Source organism: Setaria italica, chromosome III, assembly GCF_000263155.2.
Source record: "Setaria italica strain Yugu1 chromosome III, Setaria_italica_v2.0, whole genome shotgun sequence".
Classification (NCBI taxonomy): domain Eukaryota; kingdom Viridiplantae; phylum Streptophyta; class Magnoliopsida; order Poales; family Poaceae; genus Setaria; species Setaria italica.
The window spans coordinates 31,051,786-31,079,091 of NC_028452.1; the positions used below are offsets into that span (position 1 = coordinate 31,051,786).

The 27,306-nt window shown below is 43.6% G+C and overlaps 1 protein-coding gene and 1 long non-coding RNA gene across 2 annotated transcripts; both read right to left on the reverse strand.

Moving 5' to 3' along the window:
- Positions 1–3,277: 3,277 nt before the first annotated feature.
- LOC101779984 (cation/H(+) antiporter 19-like) lies at positions 3,278–5,790 on the reverse strand. The gene is given in 3 exon segments (XM_012844535.1): positions 3,278–3,345; positions 3,348–5,499; positions 5,599–5,790. Coding segments are annotated over 3 exon segments (2,412 nt in total).
- A 1,944-nt stretch (positions 5,791–7,734) lies between these two features.
- LOC105914091 lies at positions 7,735–9,291 on the reverse strand. The gene is made up of 3 exons (XR_001163624.2): positions 9,242–9,291; positions 8,259–8,323; positions 7,735–7,802 (listed from the first exon to the last, which is right to left on the reverse strand). It is a non-coding gene; the product is annotated as an uncharacterized LOC105914091 (long non-coding RNA).
- Positions 9,292–27,306: the final 18,015 nt, after the last annotated feature.

Genomic DNA, 27,306 nt, shown 5'->3' on the forward strand with positions numbered 1-27,306 from the left:
AATTGTTGATAGCCAATATGAAGGCCTAGAGCTCGACCTCCCAGGAGGCGACGGGGAAAGGACACTTGCAGATGCGCTTCATGGGATCATTCTATGGCGAAAACGCTACATCATCATTCCCAGCACGGAGCCATCTCCTCAGAGCTCAAGACCGCTCCCCGTAGATCCCCAGTAGCGACCTTCTCCTCATAGCTCGAGACCGTCATCTCCTACACAACCTGCTCCAGGACCGTCGTTTCCTGCTCTATCAAGGTCTCCATCTCCACCACATCCTGGTGGTGGGAGCGACGATGACAATAACAACACCCCTCCCCGATCACCGTCGCCAGGACCAAGAGCAGCCCCCATGAAGGAACCTGCAGCACCACTAAAGAAGTCACGAGCACCGCCTCCCAAGTAAAGACAGAGAAAGAAGAAAACAAAGGAGCCTGGAGTGACTCGTAAGGAACGCTGGGAGGCAATGACTCATGCGGAACAGTGGGCAAAAATCCAACGAGAGGCTAGTGAGTGGTTCAAGAAACAAGCCGAAGAAAAAAAAGCAAGGGAGATGGAGCCACCGCTAGTAAATCGAAGAGATTTAAACTTTTTTATCAGGATAGAAGAAGGAGCTAAGAAAAGGATACCACTCTTATCAAACTATGAACGAGCTTTAGTAAAGGCTGATAAAAAGGACAAAAGGAAAGGAAAGTCATCTTCCAGTGGTGCTGTCCCCGACCTCGGGCATTTATCAAAAAAAGACGCTCAAAGGGTAGCAGCAATGCCCTTGGATCAACAAGCAGAAGTATTGAAATTCATTCAAGAAATAGGTATGAGACTTGATGAATGTTTAGGGCAAGTTGAGACGCCAACTGCACCGCCCCCTGAGCCGAGATGGCCTTATGAGCTAGGCAAACCTCTTGTAAGGCCTTCGTTGGTACGGAAGCTATCAACAAAGATGTACGAATTTCATCAATGGTACATGATGGCATCCGCGGACTCGAGGGAGATGTTCGGCCTAAGGTAAAACCGATAGATTTTTACGGCGAAGGTGAGAAAGTTCTGTGGCTAGACTTCAAGGATATATACGAAGTGTACCATCATGATGCCCTGGACGTCTCTCTGATCAGCACTTGGGTTCTGTAAGTGTCCGTTTATCTCTACATGTAAATTTTGGCGTGCTTCACCGTACTAACTTCGTCTTCCATTTTATGTAGGATGCTAATTCAGGCATGCCGACGAGAGGTGTACCTACATATAGGCTTCATGGATCGATCTGTAGTTAACCAAAAACAGATACAATTATCGCCAGAAAAAACCTTGGTGGAAGTATACAATGTCCTAGACAAACAAACATTCAAGGATTTCATACTACTTCCATACAACTTCAAGTAAGTGTGTGTATACCGTCTACTTTCATTGTCTTTTTCCTTACCTGATTAATGTTAGTTAGCTCTAATATGCTGAATATTTTACGTACGCAACTTCCACTGGATCCTTATTATAATTGAGCCTGAAAGAAGCCACGTCATTATCTTCGATTCGTCAAGGAAAGATCCGGTGGAGTACCAAGACATGCAAGACATGCTAGGTTTGTAATAATTCTGGACCTTTATCTCTATGCAAAAGTTTGTTTTCTAAATTTTATCCTTGTTACACTATATCATTCATTATTCTAATCCGCAGCGCATGGAAACAATTCATAAGGACACACAAAGGTCCATTCAAAGAAAAACTTACATGGAACACAGACTTCCCGGTACGTATGAAGTCTGCACATTTATTACATTGTATAACACGAATATTTCATAACTTATTTTTTTTCACACTGAAGTGCTTAAGACAGGAATCCGGGAATAATCTATGTGGCTACTACATCTGTGTGCACATGCACAGTTTTATGGGACCCAAGGGACTAAAGATAACGCTGCACAACTTTAAAGTACGTAAAATAAAACTATTACTAGTTAATTATTTTCTAGCTCCTTATATTTAATTATTCATGTAACATTCACAAATTTCCAAATTATAGATGTTAAATATTCAACAAGGACTCTTGAAGGAAGAAAGAGTAGCGGCAATATGTGAAGGTCTCATTGGATTCCTAATGGACGAGGTGGTAAATCCAAAAGGAGAATTTTATTACGATGGACGACAATCAGACGCTCCGAGCAGCAACACCTCGATGGTAAGATTGTAGATATATAGTTTAATTTATTTGTATATATAATACGCGCTAATTATGATCGATTTGTACTAGTTAAATTGTGTATATGAATTGTGTATATATATATAGTAATTGTATAATTACAAATTTCATTCGTTTAAATACTAGTTGATTTCATTCTAAAAAAAATCTCAACTACTAAAGGTTAACAAAAGGGCCGCGGTACTACGTACGTGATGCATGAAAATTTCAGACGCCACGCAGGGTGCCATGCAGGGCGCTATTTAGTCCTGGTTGGAAAATCCAACCGGGACTAAAGGGTAACCCTTTACTCCCAGTTGGGAAACCCAACCGGGACTAAAGGGGCACCCTTTACTCCCGGTTGCTTTTACTAACCGGGAGTAAAGGGCCTGTCCCACGCCTGGCATGGTAGGCCCTTTAGTCCCGGTTGGTGACACCAACGGGGACTAAAGGGTGACCTTTACTCCCAGTTGAAAGATCCGGGACTAAAGACCCCCGCTTTTGTCCCGGTTGGTTTATCCCGGATGGATTTTCGGGAGATATGCACCCTACCAATCGGGACTAAAGGCCAATTCTCTAGTGACCTGGATTGTGAAAATATGATTTATAGCTTGCAAATTGTTAAAAGCTAGATTGTAAATGCTGGATCAAAAGCTTGTAAATGACGAGCAAGTAAAAGCTAGGGAGATGCAGCTTGATTGTGGCCGGTTTAGATCAGGTGGAGCTTTTAAAACTTGGATTCCATAATCTGGATAGGTCTAAACAGACTTGTGGTCATATCTTCATTTAAAAAGGTATTGGTTTAGTTGGCCAAACTTGTGCCTTGTTTGGATACACCTCATAATTAAATATTATGTAAGATAGTTTGTAGCTTATATAGCTTTTAAAAGCCCCAATGCACAAGCTAGTAAAATGTAAGAAAGCTGGACCAAAATCACTGTTTGGATTGGCCATAGCTTTAAAAGCTAAATTTCACAATCCTGTTGGGTCAAGTAGGCCCTTGGGCACTCCAAACCAAATGGGGTGCTCAGCGTATACCTCCATCCATTTACACATCTATCAGATTACGTTAGACGATGTTAATCATGCAGCACATTTGTCTGCTCGATACGTTCACGATACCTCTAACGCCAGCACGTACCATCCAGCATGGAAGCTGGTGTTGGTGCCCCTGTTGCTTCGGCCGGCGTGTCGACGTCCACCGCTATTTCGGCCACCTCCTCGACAAGGTCATAGTGCTTCGCCGTGGGATCGTACTGTTTCATCACCAGTACAGATGCAACCGTGGAGAACTCAGGCAGCGCCAGGTAACTACCCACCGGCCCGAGCTCCGGGTAGTCGTCCGTGCTCCGGTCAGCCAGCGGCGCGCACGGCGTTCCCTGCCCGACCAGGAACAGGTTGCACCGCCCTACCGCCTTGAAAGCCTCCACGACCTCTGCCTTACCTCCCACCGGCTTCTCCTCGTACCGGACGGACTCGTTCCCGTTGGCCACCTTGGTCCGGAATTCCTCAAGGAATGTGTCGTCCGCAGCGCGATCGCAGGCATCGGACTGCGGCGAGAAGCGCAACATGTGGAGCCCGATGCCTGGGTGCTCGACCATGCGCATGCCGTAGGCTAGGGCCTCGCGGTCGTCGTGGCCTCCAAAGAAGATGACTACGATGGTGTAGGACACGTCGCTGGCGGCCACCTGGGCTGCACCGCCGAGGCCGCGGTCGACGAGGATGCCGACGGAGCAGGGTGCATGGTGGACCACGCGCTGGTTGATGTGCTGGTACTGGTCGCCGAGCGACTCCATGTGGCCGTCCATCTGGTGGAGCTTGTGGAAGGGGAGCACGATGAGCGCAGCCCGCTTCTGGTGCGCGCTGGTGACGATGTCCTCGTGGATGGTGTGCAGGTCAGAGATGGCCGTCATGGCACGGATCGACACACGGCTCAGCTGCTGGTACGTCTCGAAGGCAACGACGAGCTGGTCACCGTCGCCGTCGCGCCGCCGATTCCAGAACGGCATGCCGTTGCGCCGCGCCTTGTGGACCATGGAGATGGCAGAGGACCGCTCCGAGAGCTCGACGAGGTGCATGGCGTACACGATGATGCCGCGCCGTCGCGTCCCCCGCGACGACTCCATCAGGTTGATGATGGTAGGGATGTTGCGCGTGCTGTGGAAGCACGCCATCATCCGGAACTCATCGTTGGGGTTGCCGCGTTGGACGGCGCGGTTCTTGTACGGCGCACCCCGGTGCGCCGGCTTGTAGATGGCCATGACCACGGGCGTCGTGATGAAGGTCGTGATGAGCGCCATGAGCACGAGGATGGCAAAGGTCTCATCGTTGAGGACGTGCCGGTCCTTGCCGATGTTTAGGACGATGAGCTCCACGAGCCCTTTGGTGTTCATCAGGAACCCAAGCGTGAGTGCCTCGCGTAGCGGCACACGCATGAGGAGTGACGCAATCAACGTGCCGCCGATCTTGCCAACACACGTCGTCCCAACGACGAGCACGAGGAGTGCCCATGACTGGCTGCCTTTGATGGTCATCACGTCCGTCTTGAGGCCGCTGGACACAAAGTAGAGTGGCAGGAACAGGCTGGAGATGAGGTCCTCCACCTTCTCTAGGAGGACCGCAGCGAAGGACCCATCCTTAGGGACGATGATGCCGACGATGAACGCGCCGAAGAGCGCGTGGATGCCGATGGTGTCCGTTGTGAACCCGGCAGCGAGCACGATGGCCAAAGTTGCGCAGATATAAAGCTCCTTCACCGGCTCGCCCTCAGGGGACCGCCGCGCCATCCATGTGAGGATAGGCCGGAGCAAGAAGAAGGCTACGACGACGAAGCCAGCTCCCGTCAGCAGCACCCACAGCGAGATGAGCGGCGAGCCGCTGCCGGACAAGGCAATGGCGAGCGCCAGAAGTATCCACGCGACGACGTCGTTGACGGCGGCGGCCGACATGGCCATGCGGCCGAGGTCGGTCGTTAGGAGCTTGAGCTCAGCGAGGATGCGCGCCAACACGGGGAACGCGGTGATGGAGAGCGCGACGCCCATGAAGACGAGGAATGGCCCTGTAGGGACTCCACGAGCGACAGTGTGCTGGAGGACGAAGGAGGTGCCGATGCCTATGATGAAAGGGAGCGAGATCCCGGCGATGGCAATGATGAGCGTCGAGCTGCCGGTGCGGCGGATGGCATGGAGGTCCAGCTCCAGGCCAACGAGAAAGAGGAAATAGAGGAGGCCGATGTTGGCGAGGGTGTCCAGCACTGTCAGGCTCTGCTTGGGGAACACCGTGTTCAGGAACGCGGTGCTGCGGCCCAGCGCGGACGGGCCAAGAAGGATGCCACCCTGATAGATCACACAAAATCAATTAATCAACCGGAACGAAACCATCCAAGAAGCAACCACCGCGGGTGACAACCGACAAGAACAATTGATGCAACTCACGATGATCTCGGCGATGACGCGCGGCTGCCGCAGCGGGCGGAGGATGAAGGCGAGCACGCGGGTGAGCACGACGACGATGCATATCTGCAGGATGGCAAGTGGCAGCGCTGAGTGCAGCGGGTTCTCCCCCTGGAAGACGCCATCTGACGTTGCCTTCATCGGCTTTAGGGCCTCGGCCATCGCGTCAGCCATTGCCCTACGTGCCTTACGGCCTGCACGCGATGATCCCTTCTCCTCCCCTCTCCTTCCCGCCTGTCCTCTGGCCTACCACCACTTGGGGAAGGGGTGAATGGCGAGGGGAGAATGGGGTGGTGGGCTGGAGGGTATGCCGCATGCCAGCATGCTTGATACTTTATTTTTAGGCACAGAACAGTCGGACAAACGACACTCACCTGGGCGATGGGTACGCGTTCCGATAGGCGACAGCACACTAATTCGGGAATGAGAATTGTTAGCGTCATTAAGAAAATTCTTTTGATGAAACAGGATAGATCAGGAAGTATTTACAAATAAAAGAGAAAAATACATTCATTTTAGGGTTTATGATTTCAAGTATCAACTACTGTCTGTGTCATGATCATGACGCCAAGGACGTAGAGGATACGTAGAGTGACAAATAAGTTTTAGAGTTAATGTGTTATCAGACTGCGTAATGGGCCCGGTTGGCCAGTGCCGCATTGGGAGTTAAAGGCCACTGTGCCGTGTAATAAATATATTATAATTAGTTATTCCATTTTTATTCCGTGCAATTGCAACATGATAATAAATATATTATGATTAGTTATAATAACTAGGATCGTGCCCGTGCCTTGCTACGGGTAACAAAACATTTATATTACAATATACTGAGCGTTCCATGAGACAATAATAATATCAAAATAAGCACAAATATTAAAAACACTACACATATGTTGCTACAGTCGAATAAAATTATCTCCATAAGCATTAATTTTCATATGGACAATCATGCACAAATCATTGTATATAAAAAAACAGTTGTCTTCTCAAGCCAACAATGAACAAGTCAACTTCCATTGGTAGCCATCAGAACCTGCCACTGGAGTGGTCGACGATGAAGTTTGTGCACAGCAATACAGCTGCCCCAACTTCCAATTAAATGTGCAATGCTCAAACACCTAAGATATAAAGTTTTGATTGGAATATCAATAACCACAATTATTTTAAAAAAAATAACTTTCCTACAGCAAAGACTCCTAATTGAATTGCAAGTTATGAGCATCCAATTGACTTTACTTAATTCATAAATAGAAGTTATCTTCACTCATTACTTGAAATCGTGTAGGTACCTGGTGAATATCTTAGAACACAGAGGCACCATGTGCACCTCCGTTAAGATTTAACGTATATACATGCAAGGTATGAAACTTGCACCTCTATTTAAAGATAATATATACAAGGAAGACAAGATGAAAAGACAAAGAAATTCTATGGAGTGCATGATTTCTTCATGGAGTTTTAAGACAAAAATGGAACTTGCATGTTAATCACTAGATTTGGCCTCAACCTAAATCATCTGTTACAACATTCGCGATGCACATGGCAAATATAGATCCTAAAGGCTGAATCATTTTAGCATTTTTAACAAGCATGTCACAGACATGCTTCCTCCTGTTGATGCTAACTGATAAGGAACCAAATATTACAAATTAGACCTGTTAAGGAGTTTGTCGAAGGGTTGCTAGCAGCGGGTATGTTGAGTGTAGGGATGCAGCGGTGCAGGCAACTATCATTGAAAAGCATGAACACCAACAACATGGCAACATCCAGTGCACCCCTCTTCCAGACGTTTACCATCCTAAGTACTGTCGTCTATGTCCACCTATTTTTCATATCAACATGTTGCAACCATCTACCTGAGGCCTGACTCCTGAGAAGCAATAACACAGGATTGTAAATGGTGATTAAAGTGGAGCATGTCCAAAAAAATGATCAATAAAGAGATCGGTCAGAAATCACTTGCATTTGGATTGGATACAATTGTAGAATGGGAGAAAGAGAGAGGAAACAGAAGAACTGGAAACCAACAACCGGATCACGAACAATCTAAACCAAAACTACAAACCTGGCAATAATGTACAGTATGGCATTACCCGGACTCACCAGCAACCGAGCCAGAACCTGATGTGCCACTCGATGTTGGAGGATAAGTTTGTGAATCCGAGTATGCCATTGCCAAAAAAGACCTGACACGCAAACACAGTGAAATGAATTGTAAGCTATCAAGCATCAAGTATTGATTGGAGGCTATGAAAAGAAAATCTTCAAGTGGACCAAGAGGAACATTTGAAATTACAGGAAAGTATTCTACCCTTTACAAAAGAACCCTAAGCGATGACGGGAAAGTATTATGCCCTTTACTAAGGGTGCCTAAGATACAGAGGAAAAATTATATGGTAATTTTTAATAAAGCTAGTGGCACTTCAACCTTATGCACCAAATAAAGTGTCCTCTGCCATTTGATCCCTTCCAGACGAAAAGAGCAAAGCTGTCAAAGCTATTCATCATACATTGCAGTAATCCAATTTAAACTTCAATGAAAGTTTCTAAATGATAAAAAAACTTCTAAAGACATATAGATAGCGATTGAACCCTAAAATGCCAGTCATTCTATATCTTTCTTTTGAGTTTTGAGGCCTTACCATCTTCCAAGTCATTGTCATCAGCACAGGAGGACATTAGCATAGATCTAGAGAAAATACACCATCTGGAAACACACAAGATTGTGTTAACTTACAACATAGTCACTGGAGACATTTTCACTCATAAAGGATATCATTGTTTATGAATGTGTTGTAACTTTTATTTTTAACCATCTATGGTCAGATAACCAATGAACTTTCGTGGCAAAAGAAAAGAATAGAATGAAGGGTTATAGACATGCTTGTGTCCAATTTCTCTCTTGACAGGCCAACATTGATGAGAGGGCTACTTAGACTCCCTGTTACATTTAGGCCTCAGAATTTGCTGAAATGCCTAACTGAAGGACTCTACAGGATAAAAGAGAATGCCTTTAAGTAATAATAATCAAATTTATTTGTTGAAAGTCTGCATCAATCATCAATTACACTGCATTGTGTTAACACGAGGCCATGTTAGCTATTATGTATCAAAAAAGATCAAACTAAATTTGAACCTGAGGATCAAGAAAGAGATGAAACGACCTACTGAGCCAAGAAATTATTTTTATGTTTAAACTATGAATTATCACACAATTATAAATTAAGTTGGGTTATATAAAAGGAAAAGGTGTGTATTATATATGAGCATGGGGTTCCTACTTTTAAACATGCCAAATAAGAATCCATTTCATGGCATATAGGTACTGAATTACTGATTAAAAAACATTGCAGATAACATTGACATATACACAATGTAGGCAGATTGCACAGACGTTAAGATGGTGCAGGGGTAGGAATCCGGTCTCGACTGCCTATTGAGTAGATCAAACCTACAATATAGAATTTGCCCAAAAGATATCTTAGTTTTCATACCACAAAGTTAGATATAGAAGGAACTATTCCAGGTAAGATGAGCAGGCCATTATACATATCCTTTGTACCAGAAAGCGCATCACATAGACATAGACATACGCTATCCCCACTTTCAATAGAACCATTTCTACCTGAAGATGCCCTTCCAGATCCTCAAAGTCCTAACCGTCCAAAAAGTAGCTGAAAGGAAATGCACAGAAAAAAATACGATCAGTATCATAAATTTGAAAATAAAAAATAAATATGAGAGGAAATGGAAGCCTTCACACATTCTACTGCGGACTCATGAGTCCAAATAATATCGGCCTTGGCCTCGCCAGGAACTTCTACAAACTTTATCTACCATACAACAATAAGAATGCCTTGATGGAAAGTTACAAGAACTTGCCTTTCTAAACTAAAATTCTGCTTAGCCTACTTCTATGTATTAACGAATTTCAATTTTTCACTAAAGTTGAACAACATTAGAAAGTTACTAATATATAAGGATTCCTATTTGGTTGAGGGCCCTAAATTTGGTATGTTGCAAATGCCTAGGGACTCCTATTTTTCCTGATTTGTTTACTGGAATTGCATATTTTTTGGATTGTTTAAAACAGTTTATTCTTTCTCCAACAACAATATCACCGTCAGAAATAGTTTTGTGTTAACACCACCGCCGCAAAAATGCAGGAAGCTCCTACCTTCATCAGTTGATCCACAATCAGGAAATAGTGGACCCTCCTTCACTATCAGCTCAGACAACAGACACACTGTCAGTTCGGTGGACTCAATCACTCAAATTAACCCTGTAGTTTGCTACTGGAATGGAGCACATAATTCCAAAATTGTCAAACTGAAGTACTATAGTGTGATCCCTGAATGCTATCACCTGCTTCCATGTGAGAATTTGATGCTGAGATGCATGTTGGCCACGTTGTGATCCATGTATTCTGTAAGATAGATAGGTCAAAAAAATTATAACAAGACCATCTCCCATATAATATAAAACCAAAGCAATATAGGTAAGTGTATTACTTGACCTTTAGAATAACTTTTTCTAGGAGTTCTAGGAAGCATATTCTCCTCCTTATCCCAGTGCCCAAACCAAATGTCTATAATATATTTCAAGTGAGTATGGAAAATGCTAGGAGATGACTTTGCTACCATACAAAGATTTGATAAAATAGAATACTCTCAACCATAACATCTTGTCACTGAAGAAATTTTCTGTACCACCAATGAAAAAAGCTATCTACAGATACCCCATTTTGCTAAAACTCTAACAGACAGTAGTAGTAGGGAACAACCTTTTTCTTGGCCTTACCACCAGGCGGACATTTCACCTCTTCCGAGTTTGATGATGATCCATGGAATGTACCTATAAGGAATGCAGTTTATATATGATCAGTTGCAATCGCAGAGCTACTAATACCAATTACTGTCACAAAATGGAAATCTTTTTTTTTTTGGGGGGGGGACACAAAATGGAAATCTTTAATCAGATAGATATGACCATTAGAATGTATGAACCTTTCTTTGGCAAGGACACAGACCAATTCTAAAAATGACCAGGGCTCAATTAAATATCCACAGTACTTTGTTTTAAGCAATCATTGACATCAGGAAGCAAGTTTCAGTTCTATGCTATGTTTCCATGTGTCCAAAGCACCTCTCATGAGGAACTGAGATAAAACAATCATACACAAAATCATAAACAAACCATCCTTTCAAAATTTGCTCTATAAGATCATCAAAATCACTTAACATGCAGCAATAGAAATCCACTATGCAGAGCAGTAAAAAGATTCCTTACCCTTGTGTAGCTGCCGTACGGAGCTCCTTAACCGCCTCCCTCCCCTGAAACATAAGTGTTCAGACCCTACGTTGGCTAATCCTCCACAGCATGGTAGCTCAGTGTTCAGACCCTGCGTTAGCTGATCCTCCACAGCACGGCAGTGATCGGGACGGAGTGCGGGCGTGCGGGAGCGGCGACTTCTTTGGGAGCGAGACGCGGATAGAAGAAGGCATGTAAGCAAGGGGTCGGCCGTCAGATCCGGCGAGGCGCATGGCTCCGGCGAGGCGCATGGCTCCGGCGAGGCGCGGCGTCGGCGTCGTGACCTCCACGGGGCAGCGTCGCGGGCAGCGATCGAGATGGAGTGCGGGCGTGCGGGAGCGGCGGCTTCTTTGGGAGCGAGATGTGGATAGAAGAAGGCAGGTAGGGGCAGCGGCGGCTGGCGATGTAGGGAGGGGTGACAGCGGCTAGCAATGCAGGGAGAAGGACTAAGGGAGGGAGAGCTGGCGGTGACGCAGGGTTCTGCGCGAAGGACGGACGGAGGAGCAATTCACGCGAGTGATAGGGGACATAGTGTTCCACGTGGAGGATGGATGGTGGAGGAAGCCCGGTGCGCCGCAATTCCCGTGAGTGCCAAATCCATGGCTTCCTTGCGGAGGGCCCTCAAACCAACGGCGGAGGAACGCGGGAGCGAGGGCTATCGCGCCCCATCCCAACAACGGACTGCATTTTTGTGTCCACTTTGCTCTTTATACAGTAGATGTATATGAGATCTAAACCGACAATTGTAAATTTCTTGCATTATTTTGGACAATCTTTGATCATGAGCATTTCGTGAATTAATCAATTTTTGGCGTAATTATCATTGACATTGATGTTTGTCGAACCACCTATATCTTATTACAATTTTATTTGGATAGTTTAGGCTAACTATGACAAGTGGAAGTTCTTTTCCCCGTGGTGGTGGCGGCCGTGGAGGTGGCAGGGGACAATATGTATTCGAGGACGCTCCCGCTAGTCGTCCAGGACTTTAGTTCCCTAATGGTGCCATTGACTTGCCAACAAGCAATCGAAGGACTAGATTAGTTCCCAACATAGTAATATTCTTTTCTTCTTTTAATTAATTTTTTTACTACAAATGAATAAATTATAAATTTACTTACATACAATGTAGCTTATTAACCCTATTAGATGGCTCAAAGAGGTTGCCGAAGCTATAGGTGGTACTTCCCCTATAGTGCAAACTGAGGTTGTTGGTGAACCTCATTTTAAAAGAGTACATCTCTCTTTTCATGTACCTGTTCGAGATACAAATTTCACCTTGATATCACTAGGAGAGGCCATCCCGATGGTTTCAATTGCCGCATGGGGGTCAAATAGCACCAAATAGGGTAACTTTTGAGAGGACCATCGTGGAGGCCTTCCTAGAGCAGCTTAAGGATCATGGGTACTTTGTGCTACACTTATCATATTTTCGAATAAAGCAGCTCAAGAAGGGAGAAGGCAATGTGATTGTGACTACTAAGAGACTTTGTCGGCTTAATCAACATGACATGGTATGGAACATTCTTTTATCATTCTTTTAACTTTAGTTATGTTACATCTTTTAACTTTCATCATGTGTTATTATCATATTTTAGGATATATTTGGTACTACCATCATGGAACTGAGCTTTCATGCGATTCTGGATCAAGTCTTGGATGTATTTGATTTGACATACATGGGTGGAAACCCAATATTCACCAGAGATTGGAAGTTGCAGGCTTATCTCACTTTCTATAGGCTACATCAGTTAATGTCTCCATTATTTGAGATTTATAGTAGTGTATGTGATCGTCCATGTGAAGCGAAGGAGAGTGCACTCATCCATGCTCTAACTTATTTTGATGAAGTTTTAGGCTTGATGATTGGAGACTTTAACTATGTTCCATATCTAAGGAAGCGAGCCGGAGTATGAAATAAGTAACATGCATGGTTGTACCTCTACCCTTTTCTTATGGATTTGAACTTGTTTTCTCTAGAACCTTTAAGTATTGTTGTACGAACTTACACTATTATCAGAACTGGTTATATTTTATTGTGGCATGGATGTACCCCTACCCTTTTCTTATGCTGGCGGCCAGTTACAAGATAATAAAGTCTAATTCACAATAATAAAGTCTTACAAGATAATTAATAAGTCTTACAACATAACTAATAAGAAATGTTAATTTATCCTTTAACGATTCTTCCTTCACAGTCACTACGTAACCATGGCTTCATGGACTTATTAATGCTTCCTTCAACACGCTTGATTCTTCATTCCTGGTCTTTGAACAGGTCAAATTCCTCATACTGATTGTAATCTTCAATGTCCACTACACCTTCAACTCCAAGGATCCTTTGTTTTCTAGAGATGGCAATGTGCTTCTTTGCATTCATAGGGTTGATTATGTAGAATACATGTGCGACATGCTCAAGGAGTACCCATGGGTCATCTTTGTAACCTACATTAGCTAGGTCTACAAGTGTCAACCCATAATGGTCATCAGTAACGCCATTTGGGTGTTTGACCCATTGGCACCAAAAGATGGGGATCCGGATATTCTCTCCATAGTCAAGTTCCCATATTTCCTCTATGAAATCGTAGTAAGTTATGTTATGTCCTTATGTATCAATCACCTCTATGTGAACACCACTGTTTTGTTGTCCTTTGCGATGGTATAGAATGAGTATCCATTAATTTCATATGCTTGCCATGAGGTGACATTGCTATATGGACCAGATGCCAACCTGGTCAATGTTACTTAGTCTGTGGAATTTCCTTCAAATAGCTTCTCATGGTCCTTCAACTATGATGGGAAACGACGCTTTTGCTCTTTGATGATCCAATCCTCCGAGCGACCATTACTTTCTCCACGGACCTCATTTAGGTGTTGCTCAATGAAGGGCTTCACTATTGTGAGCTGTTGTAGAACACCTTAATGCAATTTATCCAATTGTTGGTTCTCCTTGTCAATGAATCTTTTCGTTCCAATGGTACCTCTCTCGGACAATCTGCCCTCGTGTCAAAATTTCGGTAAACCAATAGCTCTCTTATCTTTTATGTAATCTATGCAGCAATCAACACTCTCTTCTGTATGGTAGCTCTCGATCATGCTGCCCTTTCGAAAGGCCTTATTTCTCATGTATCCATTGAAAGTCGACATGAACCATTCGTATGTCCACATCTAATGGAAATACATAAACTCTAGTTCAGTTATTTGCTGGACCATGTGGACCATGAGATGTTCCATGATATCGAAAAAGGATGGAGGGAAGCACATCTCAAGTTGGCCCAGGTTTTTGACACAAATAGCTGAAGCCTAGCCAATTCGACACAATCGATCACTTTCTACAAAATCACGTTGAAGATGTAACACAACCGTGTGATAACCATCTTTACGAATATTTGTTTGATAGCTCAGATCACAATAGCGAGAAAAACAATGATCATCACATGGCAATCATGAGAGTTATAGCCAGCAAGCATCATGTCCTTCAATGAGACTAGTGACCGGATGTTGGATGAGAATCGAGTCAGCACTTTCAACCCGTGCAAGCACTTGCACATAGCCAATTTCTCATCTGGTGATAAGTTGTAGCTAGCCGGGGGAAGGTATTGCTTAAGTTCCTACAGGTGGGGCTCTAGCCTGATTTGATGGTCAACCAGATCCTTACGTAATTTTAGTCCATCCTTTGCCTTGCCTGATAAGCCCAAGAATCCGATGGTGCAATCGAACACATTCTTCTGAAGATCCATCCCATCAATGGCATGGCGCACTGCCAGCTCTCGCCAATATGGCAAATACTTAAAGAAGATAGATATCTTCTTAAATGGCATGTCTGCAACGTCTGTAGTTTCAGCCTGCTTCCTTCCCCTTTTTGAATAATTTGCACCACTAATGAATTCTTACCGAGTTTGAACTTGACCTTCTTACACATTTCAAATACTATTTTACCCATAGCCATTTTGGATCAAAATCATTCTCATTGGTGCCATAAAAAAAGTCCTTCATCCTGTGGTATTTGTGCGTCTTCAATAAGAAGTGTCTGTGCCACATGAACACTATCTTCATAGATCCCTTAAGGTACACATATGATGTTCCATCTAAACAAACTACGCACGCTATCTTACCTTTTACCTGACCTACCAGGGCAAATAGAGTGGGATAATCATTGATGGTAACAAAAATAATGGCCCTTAGTGTGAAGTTCTCTTATCCGTACTCATCCAACATCCGAACCCCATCTTCCCAAAGCTTCTACATATCTTTCATCAATAGCTCAAGAAAAATATGTATGTTGATGCCAGGTTGCTTTGGATCTTGTATGAGAATGGTTAGCAAAAGGAACTTTCTCTTGTGACATAGCCATGAGAGAAGGTTGTACATAGTCATCAGCACTGGCCATGTACAGTGCATGCTGCTTCTTTCACCAAACGGATTCATACCGTCTACACTCAACATGAATCGTACATTCCTTTTTTTCATCTAAAAACTATGGATGATTGGCATCGAAGGTCCTTCACTGGTGAGCATCGAAAGGATGTCGAAGCTTTCCATCAGCCTTTACTTGGCGATCAGCATGCCAAATCATGATTTCAACGGACTTTGGGTTTGAGGACAAACGCTTCAGACAGTCCACCACCAGCAAGTACCACATCACCAAAGCAGGGACTTTGCACTGAGTCATCGTGTTAGTAGCTATACAGGACTTGTCCTCCACTTGAGTACCAAGACTTTTCTTTGCACCCTTCTTCCTCTTATTCCCAATAGAGGAACCATCACGATCCTCACAGAAATCGGCATTACTTTTGTAACGGCTAGCATCGCAATTTGGACACTTTTCCAATATTGCGTACTCAGCGTGGTACAATATGCAATGGTTCCTACATATGTGTATTCTTTGCACATGCATCTTCAATGGATTGATAATCTTCTTTGCTTCGTATATGTCTTTTGGCACAAAGTTAGGCTTCGGGAGCAACTTGCCCAACAGAGTAAGGAGATCATGGAAACTATTGTCTGACCAGCTGAATTTAGCCTTCAGAATCAGAAGATGAAGGATGAAACACAACACTATCCACTCCTTCCCACATCCCTCATACATACGGTCATTTGCTACCTTCTTGAGTATCTTGAAATTCCCTAACCCTTTAGCACTCCCTAGCAACACTTCCGATTCAATGTGGCGCAACATATCCTCCATATCAACATCACGTTCCTCATCCACCTGTGGTTCCACACGCGCATCTGTTTGATCACAATTTTGATCTCCACGATCATAATCATCATCCATCACAACATGATTATTTTCATTTGCATCATCATCACCCACTTCATCACAGCGAGCATCGATGTCTGTGTTGTTGAAAGTACCTCCTGCCTCACCATGGTGGGACCTAATTGTGTATCCATCCATAAAACCTCGCTTTATCAAATGCCTCTTAATAACATCAATATCCTCCCATACAATATTGTTGCTACAGTCAAAACACGGACAACGTATTTGCTTTGTCTTGCAAATGTGAGCGTGCTTCTCCACAGTCTCCACAAACTTTGATACGTCTGACATGAATGTATGTGAATGTCTCCGTATGCCATACATCCAAGCTCTATGATCCATCTTTAACAACCTATGACAACAATTCTATGTTATATTAAGTAATTTAATGAGCTATGGGTCGCAATTCTATAAACTTAATTAAATTATGGATGTAGTAACTAATAAGTAGGAAGAAATATAATAAAAAATAATTTTATATTATCCTAAATGAAACTCAATTAAACCATGGATGTAATAATTAATAAGTAGAAGTAAAAAATCAAACTCAATTATATATTAAATTCAATCAAACTCATTAATTAAAACTATGGATGTAATAATTCATAAGTAGAAAAAATATAATAAGACTCAATTCTATATTACATTAATATGAGAAACATAGCATTGTAATGGTTATAATATGACCATAAAATCTTATTTACAAAAATAATCCATCTCTAATTATTTTCTCTCTCTTCCCTCCTCTCTCTTCTAGATCTAGATCTAGATCTAGATGACAACCTAACGAAGATAGAAATGATGGATAGAAGTTGAAAAAGAAGGTTGGAATAATACAAACTTAGCTTTTATATCCACCTCCTCCAAAGAAAATAAGAGCAAAACCTTCCCACTTAGATTTGTTATTTTTGGAGCTTTATCCGAGCTCCTCTCGGGCAAGCTCCAAATGGAAGGTTGGTCAGAGAAAAAGCTGTTTGCGGGTTTATTTGGGCAGTATTTGTGCTAGCGGTCCACCTAACGCACCCTCTAGCACAGATGCATCCCATCTGTCCTTGCAGGCACTAACCTGGTGGCCCCGGTCACCTTTGTGCTGGCGGGTGGCAATCCCGCCCGCCAGCACGCTAATTTCGACGTGCCAGCATAAATTATTTCTGGCGTGGTGTTAGCTTTGCAAATGCTACTCGGATTTGGATATAACTCTGGAAAACACCAACTATTCAATGAGCACCATACCTTGAGTGGAGGTGGCATAGGTCGTGAGGGAACTGCGAGCTTATACTTCAGTATTGCACTTTACGACCCATTTTTGTCAGGATCCAAAGTTGCAAAATGAGTTTCACATGTTAACATGAGCATCATTTGTGCATAATTGAGTATCATGGCCATGCATTTGTTTAAGTTCACATAATTGTTGTTTATTGTTGAAATTAAAACTTGTGAAGCAACTCAAATTTCTGCTATGAAACTGTGCCTCCTATTATTTTATTTAAATACTAGATGCAATGTGATGATCTTACAGTATTTTTACTTAATTTTTCAGTGATGTTTTCCTGTGTTCAAAATTCATTTAAGTTTCAGTTTTGGCTGTTATATTTTGTCAATTATGTGAAAACCTGAGTAGTTCTTCAGGTGATTCTTCTCGCATTATGTTCTTAGCGATTTTATCTTTCAAATGAGTATTTTTGGTGCCTGTAGCTAGGTCATTTGAGTGGGGAAAGTTAAACAGTTTGAAAATCAGTTGGGCCCACGCGTCAGCCTCCTCTTCCTCCTCTCACGCGCCTGCACGCCCGCCCGTTGGCCAGCGTTGGTGGTGCCTGCTATGCTACCGTCGCTGGACTGGCCACCATGGCCGAGCCCATTCGAAATCCCGATCGTGCCCTCGCCTCGCTCCTCCTTTATAAGCTCGGCACCGACGCTTCCCTAAACCCTATCCCCTTTTCCACCATTGCCGTCGCCACCACCTCCAAGCTCTCCACCGTTGCCAGCCCAATCCGCCACCATTGGTGAGTCTCAGTTCGATTCCTTGTAGAAAGAGCACCCTAGAGACATCATGCATCTGTTTTATCTCTCACCCACCTTTTTCCCCTGCCGTGCAGGCCTCCTAGCGGCGAGCTTCCTCTGCCCGTCGCGGCTATTCCCTTGCCTGCACTCTTGTCCGTTCACTCCCAAGCTACTGACGGTTAGATAGCCTGAGCTGGATGCTCCCCTCTTCTTCCTTTGCGTGCGTGCTTGTGCTCCTGGTACCCCTCTCCAAGTCTTGCTGCACGGCAACCTGCTATCTTCACCAGCCCTTCCCTCTATGTTTGCCTCTGTATGCGAACAAACTGAAGAAGGTGAAGAAGATGAACAGTACAAGCTAATAGGGAGTTACAACTTGTGTGTTCATGAGTTTCCAAAAATCATAGTAAAATATCTATAGATCCAAAAATGGTGGTTCTTATTTTGTTGTGTTCTTGTTGATATCTAGTTTATTTCAAAAATTATTATGTGCATGTTCTTGTTGTATATCTGGTGCTATAATTTATTTTGTTCTAAGAATTATTAAATATTTTATACATCATGTGGTGGTCCAAAAATTCTGAAACCAATTTTGTTAGCTTCCATTAATGATGTATGTTTCACATCTGCAACTTGTATTCGTGGAATCTTTGGTTTTCATGCTATTTTAATTCTAATGCTTGTTTGTTGTCTTAATTTTGTTATTTGCATGATAATTAGTGAAAATTGATAAAGTATTGAAACCACTTCTGGTAGCCTGTGTTTTCTACATAGAATCTATAAAAAATGATGTTGATACCTTTTTGGTTATCTTACAAGCCTTTTAGGGATTAATATGCTTAATGGTAGTTTGTCTTGTTTATTTTATATCTCCACATTGAAAATTGATTTTGATGTGAATCTAATTCTCATGATTTTGCATTGTTCTCTTCTATAAGTTCAATTTATTTCATAATTGTTTCTCAACAAATGATCCTAAACTTGCAATTTCGTGCTTGTTTTTGGCTTATCACTCAAAATAGTTTCTCTCATCATTCTTGTATGATGTTGTACTATTTTTAGCTCGATTGTTCTGTTAACAATTTATTTCTTACTGTTTCTTTTATTTTCCATGCACTTCATGAGCATTTGCACTCATAGCATCATCTCTAATGCATGCACGCATTTCATTCCCTTTAGAGAGCGATTTGCCAGAGAACATGACCTTTGAGCCCGAAGTCGAGGCCAAAGTAGAGGCTGAGGTTGAGCTCGAGGAAAACCAAGGTAGGCAGCTAAGCATATTTGTCTCCAACTTTTTGAAATGAAATTGTTACTATGTATCGCTATGCGTTGCATGTGGGTTATCTTTTTGCATTATTAGAACCTATGTCTTTATTATTATGGCCTCCCTTGATTTGTTATCATATACTTTGTCTCTCAAGTAGTATGGGTTGTAATAAATCAATCTTGTAATTTCTTAGCCATGCTTAGTCATAGAATGATCACTTGGTAAGGAAAATGGTTATAGGTTAATCAACACTGATTCTATTAAGATTCTTTAATGGTGTTGAATAAATGAACATGATCTTTAATTTGGCTACAAGATTTGAGCGGCGTGTAGGGTCATAAGAATGGAGTCTCAGTGACATAGACCGCTTGAGTCGGTTAAGGACTGTTCGTTGTTGACGTTAGTTTGACCACCCTTTTTTGTGCTACCATATGTTCCCGAATAGGATGAATAAGCCTAATATCATACTTGACTCGCTCTATGAGGCACGGTCCTAGATGTGTGGTCCTTGGACTATGTAGAGGAGCCTAGGAGTTTACCTGGTGGACCTAGGTTGTCCTCCACACAAGCTAGGTGTGTTTTACTCATAGTTCAGGGCGGTTTGGAAAAGGTTGGCATGAGTACCCCTTGCGCACCATTGATCGGGTGTGCGAGCCGCAAGGTCCTCGAGTTGTGTGGGTAACATTAAATCAATTCAAATTGTCGTGCTCTCAGTTATGTGCAAGCTCAAGTCCCATGAATTCATCGTAGAGCCATCGGATGCTTTTAATACTTATTCATATATTTATGCTCTATGTTACCATGTTGATGCAATTGTTTCCAACTAAAATTTGAAGTGGCTTTGGGCAAGATTAATAAAACTTTCTACCTATCCATAGGGTGTTATTCACATGCTTATGGTCAAAAAATAAGGATAGGATGAGATAGGCTTTTGCAAATTCACTTAACCTTAAAGCCTTACTCCTTGTTCAACCCTATGCATGATTTTTGTTATATATATTTGTGTAAGACTTGCGAGTACCTTTTTGTACTCATGTTGCTATCACTCACTAAACTTGCAGGTGAACCGGAGGCCGTGTTCAGACACTTTTACCCCGCCGATCCGAGGGTGGGTGATGAGTGACTAGAGTGGTCGTTTGTTGCTTCGATGGTGTTCTTGGGCAACTACACCATCGTGTCTTTTGTGTTTATCTATCGTATCCACTGCATAGATGTGCTCTTTTCCTAGGTTAGACGTTAAGAAAACTTAAACTTTAATGTTTAATCTCATGTTGTTGTTGCCATAAGTCTAAGACTTTTAATTTGGAGCTCATTTAATTTAATTTCAGATTTGAACCATGTGTGTAATGAACTTGTAATTTAATTGTTGAACTTGTGTAAGGTTTAAAATTGCTCTTTATGGTTCATGTGATGATGTGCAATTTATACAGTGGGTGTTGCTCGATCTTGAGCGTGTTGTGAAACACCTATCGGGACTACCGAATTTGTCTCTTGTTATGTTGAATTGCACCGAGCCTTGCATCTTTAGGTGTGGGTCGTCACTTCACACGTCGTAAGACAAGTAAGTGTTGGCTCTCATCCTATTGGCATGACTGTCAATTCACTTAATTTGAGACCAAATTGGATGGTTATCACAATTGTGATCTCAACTCCTGCAAGCTAGCTCTACTTCACTACCCAGGATGAATAAAAGCAGGTGCTCCAGGTCCAGGCATTTGGAAACTTTGACACATTACCTTGTATGAACCTCCAGAGTCATAGTGCAATAGCAAAGAAGATGTACTAAGCAATCTCAAAGTTGTGCCAAGAATCTTCAGCCATGCTCCTACAGTTCTACCAGCAGAGAAAGATCAGCATGAAGCTTTTTGCATGGAACGAGAAGTGCTAGAATATCTCATCTGCTGCAGTACTTGCAACAGGAGTCCAATAATTTTTTTTTGAAACTATATAGCACTAAAAAGATGTATTTGCCAAAATATTTTGCCTTTCTCACCTGTGATAGAATTCATTTCCTATCTCTAAAATGAAACCTGGTAGAAAAGACAAACTTCGAGGTAAACATAAATATAAGAAATATATTATAACTGAGGCAGAGCAGATAATGCGTTATATTCTAGAAATCTCAATTTTAATTTTATATATGAGGTAATGCAATTATCTTTGGAAAATGGATGATGGATGCCATATTGGGATATGAGGTAGGCTACACTAGCGTAAATCAAAATTTTCTACCACGTAAACCAGGAAAACTGTTGTATAAGGATCACGGGATTACCACTCGATGTGCTGATGCGGAAGATGTAGATTCGCATCGATGCAGCGAAGTCGATCAGCGTAGTCATACGTAGTCGATCACGTCGACGTCCAGTAGCTCCTCAGTAGCTCGTCCACATGTAGCAAGATCGCCCTCATGCCGCAGCTCATCGTCGGCTCGTCGTAGCTCGTCGGCGGCTCGTCGTAGCTCGTCGGTGGCTCGTCGTAGTGCTGCAGGTGTAACACCTCCAAGGTATCCACACGTGCAGGGAGGAAGCATCGCAAGCCGGACTGCTAGGTCCGCGAGTTGCAACAGGCGAGGGCATGGGAGGCGCAGCAGATGTGTTTCGCCAGGAAGTGCAAACCCTAGGGTGATAGAGTCGGAGTGCCCGATCTTTCGGTGAGTGGAGATAAATTCGACTTGGTGGAAGTAGACCCTCACGATCCGACTACGACGAGCGAACCCGAAGCGCCAATGCAATCGCTGAACCAACTTCCTGTGGTTACCAACCTTGCCCGTGCAAGATCAGCCTGATCACGAAGATTGATTCCTGTCCGCAATCGAAGAACGAACAAGAAAAAGAGGCGAGCAATCTAAATATCACTCGAAGGTGGAGTTCTGAATCACACAAGGATAGCACGTATTTGCACGTGTTCGAGAGTAGCTAAAGCTAGATGTAAAACAAAACTCAAGTCGTAAACAAAAGGGACTCCGACTAAATAAAGGGGGCGCAGCCCCTGGAGTCCGAAGGAGGCGCGACGGCAGGAGGGGGGCGCCCGCGACCAGGGGGAGGGCCGCGGCTCCCAACCCTAGGCGCCCCACCTGGGCTGCCCTGTTGGGCCATCTTCTTATTCCGTTGGGCCTTCGTTCCTTAACAGCATGATGAAGTTTAATTCTCTCACATGGGCCCGAGTGATTAGCCCAACTGGATGATCAACTGTAGGCGCCTAAGGTGGAGGAGCAACTGGAGGCGCCTGAGGTGCTGCTGGTGTAGATGTACTCGTGGTGTCCTCATCCTCCTCCCCTTCTTGAACTGAAGTCGTCCTCGACGGCAACTCCTCATCTTCGCCCGCATACGGTTTCAAATCTGCAACATTAAAACTCGTGGAAACACCAAACTCCGCAGGCAGGTCAAGGATATAAGCATTATCATTAATCTTGGTTAGCACTTTAAAAGGACCAGCAGCACGTGGCATCAATTTAGAACGACGTAAAGTAGGAAAACGATCCTTTCTCAAATGCAACCAAACCAGATCACCCGGTTCAAAAGTAACATGTTTTCTCCCTTGACTACCCGCAACCTGATATTTAGCATTAGCAGCAGCAATGTTTTGTTGAGTTTGCTCATGCAAGCTAATCATTTGATCAACATGTGCAGCGGCATCTATGTGTGGGGCGTCCTCGGCATCAAGCGCAAACAAATCAATAGGCGCCCGAGGAATATAACCATAAACAACCTGAAAGGGACACATCTTTGTAGAAGAATGCGTTGCATGATTATAAGCAAACTCAACATGAGGCAAGCAATCTTCCCAACGTTTCAAGTGTTTATCTAAAACAGCCCTAAGCATGGTGGACAAGGTTCGATTAACCACCTCAGTTTGTCCATCAGTCTGAGGGTGACAAGTGGTGCTAAACAGCAATTTAGTTCCTATTTTATTCCACAGTGATCTCCAAAAATGAGTGAGAAACTTAGCATTACGATCAGAGACTATTATATTTGGACAATACCATGCAAACGAATAATCTCGCGAAAGAACAATTCAGCAACATTGCTAGCATCATCAGTCTTATGACAAGGTATAAAATGAGCCATTTTGGAGAAACGATCAACAACCACAAAAATACTGTCCCTCCCCTTCTTAGTTCTAGGCAATCCCAAAACAAAGTCCATAGAAATATCAAGCCAAGGGGAAGTAGGAACAGGCAAAGGCATGTACAAACCATGGTTGTTCAATCGTGACTTAGCTTTCTGGCAAGTAGTGCAGCGTGCAACAAGGCGCTCAACATCAGCGCGCATCCAGGGCCAAAAGAAGTGGGCAGCCAGCACTTCATGCGTCTTGTAGACGCCAAAGTGCCCCATGAGACCGCCTCCATGCGCTTCCTGTAACAACAAACGACGAACCGAGCTAGCTGGAACACACAGCTTGTTAGCGCGAAACAGAAACCCGTCCTGTATGTGAAATTTGCCCCATGGTTTGCCATGAATACAATGGGCGAAAGCATCTTTAAAATCAGCATCGTTCACATATTGATCCTTCACAGTTTGCAAGCCAAAGATTTTAAAATCTAACTGTGACAGCATGGTATAGCGACGAGACAAAGCATCAGCAATGAAATTTTCCTTCCCGCTCTTGTGTTTAATAATGTAAGGGAAATACTCAATAAATTCTACCCATTTAGCATGACGACGGTTCAGGTTTGTTTGGGTACGAATATGTTTTAAAGCCTCATGATCAGAATGAATTATAAACTCGCGATGCCAAAGGTAGTGCTCCCAAGTATGCAAAGTACGCACTAAAGCATAAAGCTCCTTATCATAAGTAGAATAATTCAAGCTAGCACCACTTAATTTCTCGCTAAAGTAAGCAACCGGTTTTCCTTCTTGTAACAAAACAGCACCTACCCAATACCGCTAGCATCGCATTCAAGCTCAAACACTTTAGTAAAATCAGGCAACTTCAAGAGAGGAGCATTGGTTAACTTATCTTTCAAGGTGTTGAACGCAACCTCTTGCGAATCACTCCAAGCAAAGGGAACATCCTTCTTTGTAAGCTCATGTAGAGGTGCTGCAATGGAGCTAAAATCACGAACAAACCGGCGGTAGAAACCTGCAAGGCCAAGGAAGTTTCGAATTTGTGTGACCATCATCGGTGTAGGCCACGCCTGAATGGCATCGATCTTGCTGCTATCCACCTCAATGCCCTGTGGAGTAACAACATAGCCAAGAAACGAGACACGTTGTGTGCAAAACATGCATTTTTCGAGGTTAGCAAATAAATGGGCCGCACGCAACGCATCAAAAACAGCACGCAAATGATCTAAATGCTCTTCCATAGACTTGCTGTAAATGAGGATATCATCAAAATAGACAACTACAAACAATCCTATGAAGGGCCTTAGAACTTCATTCATCAAACGCATAAATGTGCTAGGAGCATTTGTCAAACCAAACGGCATAACCAACCATTCATATAACCCAAATTTCATTTTAAAAGCCGTTTTCCATTCATCACCCAATTTCATGCGAATCTGATGGTAGCCACTACGCAAATCAATCTTAGTGAAAATAATGGCACCACTAAGCTCATCTAGCATATCATCAAGGCGTGGTATAGGGTATCAATAGCGAATGGTAATGTTATTAATAGCACGACAGTCTACACACATACACCATGAGCCATCTTTCTTTGGAACAAGTAACACGGTAACGGAGCAAGGGCTAAGAGACTCACGAATATAACCCTTGTCAAACAACGCCTGTACCTGGCGCTGGATTTCCTTCGTCTCATCCGGATTTGTACGGTACGGTGCGCGGTTCGGAAGCTGTGCGCCGGGAATGAGGTCGATCTGGTGCTCAATGCCACGAAGTGGTGGGAGTCCCGGTGGCAAATCTTTCGGAAAGACATCAGCGTACTCCTGCAAAATGTTAGCAACCGCAGGGGGAATATCCAAAGATGGTGCATCATCAAGTGAAACGAGCACACTAGAGCATATAAGGGCATAGCATGGCAAAGGAGCATCGCATAACTCATCAAAATCAGCACGTGTAGCAAGCAAAACATGAGCATTCAACTTGATTTCAGAATTAACAGACGTCGATGGTTCAAGTTGTTTAGCAGTTTTAGCAGCTCTAGCAAGATCATCTTTAAGAATTTGTACAGCTATCATTGGATGTATAATTATTTTCTGACCCTTAAACATGAAAGAATAGTGATTTGAACGACCATGATGCAAGCTATCAGTATCATATTGCCAAGGTCGCCCAAGTAACAGAGAGCATGCTTCCATGGGAATAACATCACAATCGACAAAATCAGAATAAGCACCCATGGAGAAAGGAACACGGACTGATCGAGTAATTCTAATTTTCCCACCATCATTAAGCCATTGAATGTGATATGGATTTGGATGCTTACGAGTGGGTAAAGACAACTTTTCAACCAGCATGGTACTCGCCAAATTGTTGCAGCTGCCTCTATTGATGATGATGCGAATCGACCGCTCCTGCACCACGCCCTTGGTATGGAAAAGAGTGTGTCGCTGATTCTTCTCGGACGGAGTGACCTGTGTACTAAGAACACACTGCACAACAAGACTTTCATACCTATCGGCGTCGCCCGGGTTGACATGTACCTCCATAGCTGCATGGTCAGTGGCAAGCATCGCATGTTGAGTATCTTCAGAATCACTAGCGGAAGAATACTCACCATCGTCATGAAGTGTGGCGGATCCACTTCGGATCTACTTGGTTAAACATGATTTAGCCGCATGACACGCGACGCTCATGCCTAAACCGAGTAAACACGAAGTGCCGTCAGATTTCATCCGATTTAACCACTTAAACAGGACCGAATAGCAAACCCACACTAAGGTGAGCGGTTCTAGAGAATACAACAAGTCCACCGAGTTAACAAATTACCCATTTAGTTTGGCCATAAAACACATCAGAGTTTACAAGGTTCAGAAGAAAAACAACAGAAGGTAAAACCACTAGCGGAAGCTAACTCGTCGGGGTCAGACATCCCTGGTGAGGCCAACCGGGACATCAGTGATCCTGCTCCTCGCCGTCCGAGGAGGGATCCGACTCAACCGTCCAACCCGGAGGAAGTTGGGGCGGCCAAGTGCCAGCAGAGGGAGGCTCAGAGGCAGCAACTTCACCTGAAAAAGAGGAGCCACAACAAGGCTGAGCTACTAAGCTCAACAAGACTTAACTGACAGGGAGCGCGCTAACTACCTCTTCTAGACATGCAAGGCTTTTTGGCTGAGGGGTTTGTTTGCCAAAAGCGCTAGGCGTATCCCTACTTTTAAGTTTTAGCTCAAGTTCTAAGTTCATTATCCAGTCTAAGTTAGCAGCTTGTTCTAAGCAAACATAGAACCAACCAAAGGTATATACATCATCAACAAAACTATGTCATCATCAGATTCCTTATTTACTCAGGGTGACATAGCGATCAAGCAATCTCAAACTGTGAGAGGCAGACGAATTGATTCGGGTTTCATAACCATGCATGGCGAACCTAATCTCACGACATCCGCGCACCGCAAGGGTCGCTTCCTGTGTCGGTCGTCCCCATCAATTCCCAGGCGCGTGTCAGGTCCAAACTTCCCTTGGCATGCAATGCTCCATAGTCCCGGCCTCTACCGTACTGTGACCGCACTGCACCCACATGATGCACCATGGGAACCTCGTTCTAGGGACAGCAGGGGTATAAGCCACGCCCTAGTTCAATCAGGTACTAGGCTTCCCCATCCCATACTAGCTATGAGATTAGTACTTTCAAACACTTGATCACAAACACCACCATTGTCGGGCCTTAGCAAGTGTCATAGACAGACAGGGCGATCAACCGACCACCAAAGAGTTACCCAAAACCC